Source organism: Scyliorhinus canicula, chromosome 12 (assembly GCF_902713615.1).
Source record: "Scyliorhinus canicula chromosome 12, sScyCan1.1, whole genome shotgun sequence".
NCBI classification, from domain to species: Eukaryota; Metazoa; Chordata; class Chondrichthyes; order Carcharhiniformes; family Scyliorhinidae; genus Scyliorhinus; species Scyliorhinus canicula.
In genome coordinates this window covers 15280985-15291212 of record NC_052157.1, presented here as the reverse complement: position 1 = coordinate 15291212, position 10228 = coordinate 15280985, and the positions used below count along the sequence as shown (strand labels likewise).

General features: G+C 49.9%; 1 protein-coding gene across 1 annotated transcript; it reads right to left on the bottom strand.

Moving 5' to 3' along the window:
- Positions 1–3292: 3292 nt before the first annotated feature.
- Positions 3293–5721, bottom strand: LOC119974556 (mesogenin-1-like). Its single transcript, XM_038813546.1, has 2 exons — positions 4188–5721; positions 3293–3517 (listed from the first exon to the last, which is right to left on the bottom strand). The coding sequence occupies exons 1-2, from the start codon at positions 4893–4895 to the stop codon at positions 3458–3460; spliced, it is 768 nt and encodes a 255-aa protein (XP_038669474.1). The 5' UTR covers positions 4896–5721; the 3' UTR covers positions 3293–3457.
- Positions 5722–10228: the final 4507 nt, after the last annotated feature.

Here is a 10228-nt window from a genome sequence, read left to right as displayed (position 1 = left end):
TATGTATATACAGTGATGCATATCACCACAACCCCAATACTCTCTTTGTGATGAACAATCTGCCTCCATCCATTCCAGCCCCACATTGCCAGCATTGGTCGACTGACATGTCAACCCTTGCTCCACCAATCAAAAGGCCAATAGACTCTTTACTATCCATTAGGCTCATTTTTGGCTTTCCCCCTCTCCCCTCCTCCACTCCCCCATCCACCCACAAGGACAGAGTAGATGGATCACTGGGTCTTCTCATAAGTTTTCATATGTTTGTGGGAGTTCACCAGTGGATGAGGATGGCCCATGCCGTCACTCTGCAACTTAGGGGCAGCACGGTAGCATTGTGGATAGCACAATCGCTTCACAGCTCCAGGGTCCCAGGTTCTATTCCGGCTTGGGTCACTGTCTGTGCGGTGTCTGCACATCCTCCCCGTGTGTGCGTGGGTTTCCTCCGGGTGCTCCGGTTCCCTCCCACAGTCCAAAGATGTGCAGGTTAGGTGGATTGGCCATGATAAATTGCCCTTAGTGTCCAAAATTGCCCTTAGTGTTGGGTGGGGTTACTGGGTTATGGGGATAGGGTGGAGTTGTTGTCCTTGGGTAGGGTGCTCTTTCCAAGAGCCGGTGCAGACTCGATGGGCTGAATGGCCTCCTTCTGCACTGTAAATTCTATGATTCTAATTCTATGATTAACGGAAAAAGAAAACAGCATTGTCACTGTAATGGAGGCAGGACTGTCAACAGGGGAGATTCTGATTAGAATATTCCACCACAACGCAGCAGTGGAGGGAGGCTGGCTGTCGGAACGGTTTGATATTTAGCCGCAAATTTAACTGGGGGGGGGGGTTAATTTTTACCAGAACCTTCTGGCATCAGTCAAACATCACCCACTTGCTTAAAGGGAGGCCCGGGTTTTTAAATGCTTGGGCCTCACTTAATCCACTGTCCACATTCCGCTCCTCCGAGCACGACAAGGAAATGAGGGGATAACATGTAAACTTACCTCTTTGGGCCTCTTTAGGCTTCGGCCCACCCCCTTGTTGAGTCATCCTGGTGAGAATCTTCCTCATAAAACTTACAGTCAGGTCCCGTTGGCACAATGGGCCTGATGTTACGTTAAAAAAAGAAGGCACAGGTATTGGCACACTTGCTGTCTTCACAGTGGCACGAGTTAAAATCACAGCAGATCTGCTCCAGGGCAAGTAAGAGATTTGGTCGATTTTAACTACCAGCCATCTAGTGTCCACAGGTAAGGTTAAAATCGCCCCCAGGTCCACCATTTGTCATGTGACATATGCCAAACTGGATAATGATCCTCATGGGGTTGGGGGGGGGGGGGGGGGGGGGGGGGGGGGGGGGGGGAAGAAGGGTGAGTCCAGAACAAAAAGATAATTATGAATTCGAGCTAAGGGCAGCACGGTGGCACAGTGGTTAGCATTGCTGCCCACGGCGCTGAGGACCCGGGTTCGAATCCCGGCCCTGGGTCATTGTCCGTGTGGAGTTTGCACATTCGCCCCGTGTCTGCGTAGGTTTCACCCCCACAACCCAAAAGATGTGCAGGGTAGGTAGATTGGCCATGCTAAATTGCTCCTTAATTGGAAAAAAATAATTGGGCCCTCTAAATTTATATTTTTAAAAAATGAATTTGAGCTAAACCAAGCACGAGTGACATCAGGGAGTATTTCTTCCGGCACAGTATAGTAGAACTCTGAATATCTTTTCTCTCAATAAGCTGGGGTCAATAGGAAACTTCCAAACTGTGACTGATGGGCTTTTGTTGAGAAAGGATTGCACGAGATTGAGCAAATGAAGTTAAGATACAGATCAACCATGATCCAATTGAATGATGGAACAATTCAAGGGGCTGAATGGTCTCCTCCCGTTCCTTTGTTTCTTATGCCTATTGAATATTGGATGAGCAAGTTGCTGACCTCTGCGTTTGAACCCCCCATGTTGGTGCAATGAAAGGTCAGTGCCTAACCGCTTGCATGGATGAGTACCGAAATACCATCAACCAGGAGGTTGCCACTGACCAGAAAATGACCTGGACCAACTATTTAAAAGCTGTGGCTACAAGAGCAGACCAGAGGGTGGGAATTCTGCAAAGAGTAACTCACCTACTCTCTCCCCAAAGACTGTCCAACATCAACAAGACACAAGTCAGGAATGTGATGGAATACACACCCTTGCCTGGATGAGTGAAGCTCCAACAACACTCCAGAAGCTGGGGCAGCAGGGTAGCGCAGTGGTTCGCATTGCTGCCTCACGTCGCCGAGGTCCCAGGTTCAATCCCGGCTCTGGGTCACTGTCCGTGTGGAGTTTGCACATTCTCCCTGTGTTTGCGTGGGTTTCGCCCCCACAACCCAAAGATAGAGGGCCTCACGGTAGCATGGTGGTTAGCATCAATGCTTCACAGCTCCAGGGTCCCAGGTTCGATTCCCGGCTGGGTCACTGTCTGTGTGGAGTCTGCACGTTCTCCCCGTGTGTGTGTGGGTTTCCTCCAGGTGCTCCGGTTTCCTCCCACAGTCCAAAGATGTGCGGGTTAGGTGGATTGGCCATGCTAAATTGCCCGTAGTGTAAGGTTAATGGGGGGATTGTTGGGTTACGGGTATACGGGTTACGTGGGTTTAAGTAGGGTGATCATTGCTCGGCACAACATCGAGGGCCGAAGGGCCTGTTCTGTGCTGTACTGTTCTATATGCAGGGTAGGTGGATTGACCGTGCTAAGTTGCCCCTTAATTGGAAAAATGAATTGGGTACTCTAAATTTATTTTTAAAAAACACTCAGGAAGGTTGATGCCATCCAGCAAAAAGCAGCCTGTTTGACTGGTACCCATCCACAAACATTCACTCCCTCCACAACTATTAGCAATAGTGTGTACTATATACAAGATGCACTGCAAAAACTCACTCAAGGCAGCACATTCCAAACCCACGATCCTAACCACCTAGAAGGACAAGGGCAGCAGATGCATGTGCACGCCACCACCTGGAGGTTCCCCTCCAAGTCAGTTACCATCCTGACTTGGAAATATATCGCCATTCCTTCACTGTTGCTGGATCCCAATCCTGGAAATTTCTCCCTAACAGCACTGTGGGCGTACCTAGACCTCCGAGACTGCAGCGGTTCAAGGAGGCAATTCAACATCACCTTCTCAAGGGCAAGTCGGGTGGGCAATAAATGCTGGCCCAGCCAGTGACGTCCACATTCCACGGGTGAATCTCTTTTTAAAAAACCTACCTACGCTCCTTCATTTCAAGGGCAGACAAACACCAAAGTTATCAAACGTAAAATGCTTTATTTTCTTCCACGATTCGAATGTACAGACAGTAAAACCAGCATAACAAAAATATATCAAATAATTTTCACAGGTTTAACAAAATAAACATCTACATGAAAAAATACTTAACTTAATATATTTTTCAAATGACTAATTCCTCAGAATATGTCAGGCCCAGAGGGGTCCTAATGTTGCCATGGAAACCAAGGGACCAGCTGCAGATTCCCATTGTTCTCTGCGAAACTCTGTAAAAATGGAGACAGGTTGTTAACTACATTAGACGGTGCGGTACAGATATGATGCAGTAACCCTGATGCACTTTGTGCATTGCATTCCCCCCTCAGCTTGAGGGCAATGATTCTTACCTGCATCCAATTCCATGAATGTAGTTCTCCCCCCCCCCCCCCCCCCCCCCCAGTAATCACCCTGTCCTTATTCTTCGTTTCCCAGCCTGGTGTCAGGGTGTTGAAGCATAACAGAGAAAGCCTCTGCTTTGCTCCAGTCCCTTAATGTTTGTGCACACTCCTCGCAAGAGTCACCGTGCTAGTCAGCAGGAGCTGCATTTAGATTTTCTCTTGGAAACTGAGATGATTACAGCCCCCTTTCCGAACCTCAACACTCCACTAAGATAAGATCAGAGCCTGGGCTGGGAATTCTGAGTGACCAAACTATGCAGTATGGCTACCAGCTGGTGTCACTGTAGGAGGGGTGGAGATCTCTTGTACTTTTTACAATGATGGGTTGCAGATGAAGCTAAGACTCCGTGCAAATTTAATGGGGTTTCCCCTGATTTATTTTCATCCATTACTAATTTTTTTCCACTTGAGGAAAATTTTGGGTATTGCCTTGATAATCACGTGCTGTTAATCAAACAGCCAGACATCTCAAATAATACCGTAAAAATGGCTGACGTACCTGATAGAGTGTTATATCCTGAAACCTTGATGGCATACGGGTCTCGCTGTTCAAAATCAAGTTGTCCGGATGGGTCAGACACTCTGGCGGGGGGCACTGTGACTTGTCCTGACAGCAGCCCAGGTCCTGCGGGCACATCTGGCACCTGCCCTCAGTGTCCCTGCCCTCCGACGGGCCCTCCTCGCTCAATCTCAGCAGCTCAGTCAGGTGCGAGATGTAGCGGATGGTCAGGCGCAGGGTCTCCAGTTTGGTCAGGCTCTGACTCGCCGGCGCCACCGACGGAGGCAGGTACGTCCTCAGGTTGTGCAGGGCCTTGGTCAGGCCCCTCATCCTCAGCTTCTCTCTCTCGCTGGCGCTTTGCCGCTCTCTGCCTGGGTAGCGCAATCGAATCTTCCTCATCTGTTGACCCTCCTCACCTCTGTCCTCTGAGGGCGAAGGAAGGCTGTTAACCTGACACGGGTGGCCACAGGCCCCTTGAGCCGAGGTGCAAGGGAGAGACTGAGGAGAAAATCTGCAAGAGTCAACGGATGAGATTGGCGAGTGGCTATGAGATGTGGAATCAGTGAGGCAGTTGGGCTCCGAGCTGTTGTAGTTGCATTCTGTTGGTTCGTTACTCCCTGAACTGAGAGAATTGCAGTCTCTCAGTGTCCCGTATTCTGAGGATGTTACGTAGTCCTGGTGCAGAAGCTTTGTTGGAGACACATCCATGATATCTAACTGCCCGGTTATTCGTTCTTCTCCCCTCTCCTCAGTTGTGTGACTTTAGTGGTTGTGACAGGGCTGCTCACCGGGGTTGGAGGTGGCAGGGATGATGCTGATGGTTCATGAGCAGCTGTTCCTGATTTCTCTCCCGTTCCAAATTTTTTGTGCCGACACTTTTCCTGGCCTGGCTCGAACGGCACCAACCAAACCGGCACGCGAGCCTCCCACGGAAAGAGAGCCTATTTTGTTATAAATTCCAGACAGGGCGGTGGAACTTTACGATGAAAGGAGATTGTTTTACCTCGATATCCGAGTCCCGCCGTGGATCAGCATTACAGACTGGTTGTTTAATATGCTCTGATGTACTGTGCAGCTCAAATGAAGTGCCATCTGCCACACACGGCAAGTGGGGAAGAGGCAATGCTAGAGAGAGAGAGAGAGAGAGAGAGGGGGGGGGGGGGGGGGAAGAGTGCAGGGAATTTTCTCGGAATCGAGGGATTTGGCTGAGAATGTAGGAATATCATCTTTGACAAGCTGCTGGATGCAGCATGACCTGTGTCAATTCTACACTCTTGATTCTCCTGCTGTATGTATTTGACGAGAGAGGGCGAGTAGCCATTAGGATCTGTGCAGCTTCAGCCAGCATGTGATGATGCAGTTAGTTAGGAGCGGATTCAGTGTGAGTCAGATGATGCACCGTCTGCTGCCACTTGCAACAGCTGCAGGCCTATTTCTCCCTTCCTATTTCTGTACCTGGGCTTTGTTCCTCAGCGAAGAAAGCAACCCAGGGCCTTTGTCACGATATTTAACCATTTCCTGCTCTGCGTGAAAGAAAGTGGTCTTTGTCGAGACGCCTGGCACACTGCGTCACCCCTCCCTCGCCCCCCCCCCCAAATGGCTCATTGTTTAAGTGCACACGTTATAGAGATCCCCGAGTTCAATCGCCCGGTTTACGTTCTGATCTCTGACAGAGTGGCAGTCGGAGTATTTTTTAATCAGGCTTCACTGGCCTCATCTGAAGGAGGGGACACTAACTGATGTGATGATTATCCAGTCACGTGTGTGTGTGTAGATATGTGTGGTGTGTTTATGTCTGTTTTCTGGTTCAGAAGTAATCCTTTCCCAAATATGGTTCAATGGCCACTGTTAAAGGTTTTTTTTTCCTTTTTTTCAAGAGATCTGGGTATTCCGGGCGAGGCCAACGTTTATTGTTCCCATCCTTAATTACCTTTTAGAAAGTGATGGGGAACTGCCTTAGAACATAGAACATAGAACAGTACAGCACAGAACAGGCCCTTCGGCCCTCGATGTTGTGCCGAGCAATGATCACCCTACTTAAACCCACGTAACCCGTATACCCGTAACCCAACAATCCCCCCATTAACCTTACACTACGGGCAATTTAGCATGGCCAATCCACCTAACCCGCACATCTTTGGACTGTGGGAGGAAACCGGAGCACCCGGAGGAAACCCACGCACACACGGGGAGGATGTGCAGACTCCACACAGACAGTGACCCAGCTGGGAATCGAACCTGGGACCCTGGAGCTGTGAAGCATTGATGCTAACCACCATGCTACCGTGAGGCCCCTCTTGCAGACTATGTGGTTTTGGTACATCCCTGGTGCTACTTAGAAGGGGGTTTCAGGCTTCCAGGGTTAAATTCCCTTTGTGAGTTTGGACTTCCCAAGCAGGCACTGGTCCCATAATGTAAAACTAGCAGAATCACAGAGTTACTACAACGCAGAAGGAGGCCACTCGGATCGACACTGACTCTCTCAAAGGGCTTTCTACCTAGCCCCACTCCGCTGCCTTATCCTCATAACCCTGCACATTCTTCATTGTCCGATATCAATGCCATCTCCTTTTGAATACCACGATCGAACCTGCCTCCACCATCCTCTCAGGAAGTTTGTTCCAGACTCCAACCACCCTCTGGGTGGAAACATTTTTCCTCACATCACTTTGACTCCTTTCGCCAATTAGTCCAAATCCGTTCTCTCTGGTTCTTGATGCTCTCTTGAGTGGGAACAGTTACTCACGATTTAGCCTGTTCAGACCCCTCAGGATCTTGAATACCTCTATTAAGTCTCCTCACAGCCTTCCCACCCAGCTTACTCACTCTTCCAGCTTCTCCTTCCATCGGGCAGGAGATACAGAAGTCTGAGAACACACATGAACAGATTCAAAAACAGCTTCTTCCCCGTTGTTTTTTTTTAAAATTTAGATTACCCAATTATTTTTTCCAATTAAGGGGCAATTTAGCGTGGCCAATCCACCTAGCCTGCACATCTTTTTGGGTTGTGGGGGCGAAACCCACACAGACACGGGGAGAGTGTGCAAACTCCTCATGGACAGTGACCCAGGGCCGGGATTCTAACCCGGGTCCTCAGCGCCGTAGGCAACAATGCTAACCACTGTGCACCGTGCTGCCCATTCTTCCCCGTTGTTGCCAGATTCCTAAACGACCTTCTTATGGACTGACCTGATTAATACTTCCTGTATGTTTCACCCGATGCCGGTGTCTATGTATTTACATTATGTACCTTGTGTTGCCCTATAATGTATTTTCTTTCCATTTTATTTTATGTTCATATACTAAATGATCTGTTTGAGCTGCTCGCAGAAAAATACTATTCACTCTACCTCAGTACACGTGACAATAAACAAATCCAATCCAAGGAAAATAGTCTCAACCTCCCAATCTATCCTCAAAGCTCCAGTTCTTTATTCCTGGAATCATTCTTGTGAATCTTCTCTGTACTCTCTCCAATACCTTCACATCCTTCCTTACGTACGGCACCCAGAACTTGATGCTGACCTCCAGATGAGGCCTAACTGGTGTCTTGTCTTATACAAGTTTTAACATGACCTCCTTACTCTTGTACTTAATGCCCCTATTAATAAAGCGTAAGATATTATATGCTTCATTAACTGCTCTTTCAACATACCCTGCCATATTCAATAACTTATGTAGATATACACCAAGTACCTCTGTTCATGCTACTCCATTTAGAGTTTCTCCCTTTATTTTATACCTTCTCCCCATATTCTTCCTGCCAAAATTAATCACCTCACAATTCTCTGCATTGAACTTCATCTATCACTGGTCTTCGCAATCCACCAACCTATGAAGTTCAAGACTATCCCCGTCACAGTTGGCCATGTTTCCAATCTTTGTATCATCTTCAAATTTTGAAATCATGCCCTGAACACCACAATTTAGATAATTAATATATATCAGGAAGAGCAAAGATCCCAACACTGACTCCTGAGGAACTCCACTACAAACCTTCCTCCAATCTGAAAAAGAACCATTATCGCTATACTCTCTGGGCATGATCCAACGGCTATGCTGCGCCGGAAAAGCAGCTCACTGCGGCACAGCGTGGCTGTTGAAAGCCGGAAGGCCCCGCTCCTGGGATCTACCTGGCTCGCCACGACTCGCTAGATCCAATGCGATCTCGCGAGACATTGCGATGTGAATCCCGACCATTCACTTTTTGGCAAACCTGCATGTTAGAGCAAGGAAGTAAACCTAATTCTAATATGCAGATTCCTGAGGTTCCTGAGGCTTTGGAATTCAATCCGTTTGCTCCGAGACCTCGGGCAAGTGCTGTTCAGCACTGGTCCCCACATATGGGGGACCAGACGGAATGGCACTCACTGGGGTCTTGCAGGGAATCGGAGGCCCCCAACTGCATGGCCTTTGAGCAGGATGGTGCCCTGGCACTGCTGGTGCCACCTGGGTACCCTGGAAGTGCCAGCTTGGTACCCAGGTGGCACTGCTAGATGGAATGTGCACAGCCAAAGTGCCATGTTGGCACTGCCAAAGTGCCAAGCTGGCATTTTGTGCACGTGATCGGGCGGGGTTGTCCAGCGTGGGTATTGGGGAGGGGTACGGGGGGAGGGGTGTGGGGGTGGCTGGGTGGGGGCGGCTAGGTGGGGGGGCACGGGGGGGTGGGGGGCTTGGCGGGGGTACAGCTGGGACTCTCCCATATTGTGTTCAGGCTGGGGGGAGGGGGGCGGCGGTGGTGGAGGTTGGGGATTAATTTGGGGGCCTCGGAGATTGAGATGCCATTTAAAAATGGTGTCCCGATCTCTCGCTACAATGGGAGTTCTGACGAGCAGAGCTGCCCACTGTACAAAACAGGGCTATATGCAGCCTCGGCCGCCTGTCCCCCATTCAGATCCCTTAGTCAACGTGAGTTGCATTGAATCGCCATATGCATCTCGGCACTGGGAGCACCGGGAAGCACGTGGCTAAATGTTCCTGTGGTGATCCACTGTGTAATTGTGTGTGTGCCTGTATTAGGGGATGTACAGCAGTACCTGTACTGCAGGTTCGCCGGTAGCCCCTGCCAGCTAGCTCCGCCCACAAGGAGCCATGTAAATATGTGTGAGTTCTCCTGAGCAGCCATTCTACCAGCTGCAGTCGGAGGATAAACATCTAACTGTAATAAAGCCTCTCTTGTACCCCATTCGAGACTTTAGTACAATTGATAGAGCATCAATTTATTACAGTTAGATTTTCCGCATCATGGACATCAGGATCAAGCCAGATCGCTTGCAGCTGGATCCGCAATCACCGAACGCCAGAAAGGACTTTAATCACTGGCTGGCTTGCTTCGAGGCCAAAATCAACTCAGCGACTCCCGAGCCGACGGAAGCTCAGAAAATCCAGGTTCTCTACTCAAGGTTGAGCTCCAGCGTGTTCCCGCTGATACAGGATGCGCCGAATTACACAGGCGCCATGGAACTCCTTAAAGAAAACTACGTCCAGAAGACGAACACTCTATTTGCAAGGCATGTACTCGCCACTTGCGTACAACTACCCGGTGAGTCGATTGCAGACTTCTGGCGGGCCTTTATCCCTCACGTATGGGACTGCGGCTGCCAGGCCGTCACGGCCACGGAACATTCCAATCTCCTCATGCGTGATGCATTCGTGACGGGGATTGAATCGGACCCCATCCGGCAACGACTGCTGGAAGGGGCCGCGCTCAACCTAACGGAGACGAAAGCTTTAGCGCTCTCCATGACGGTCGCTTCCTGTAATGTTCAGTCCTACCCCGCTTGCTGCGCAGTCCACCCATCCTACCCCTTGTGAACCCCGCAACCGATCCCCCCTATTGGGGCCGCTCCTGCACAATATGCCTGCGTTGCCCGCCACACCGTGCCAACAGAAGCACCCCCGCCAGCGCTGCCCAGCCCGTGCCACTACCTGCAAATCCTGCAGCAAGAAGGGCCACTTTGCGGCGGTGTGCCAGGCTCGCGTAGTTGTCGCTGTCACGCCCGATTTCTATCCCTTCCCTCAGCCGATTGCACAATGGGCGC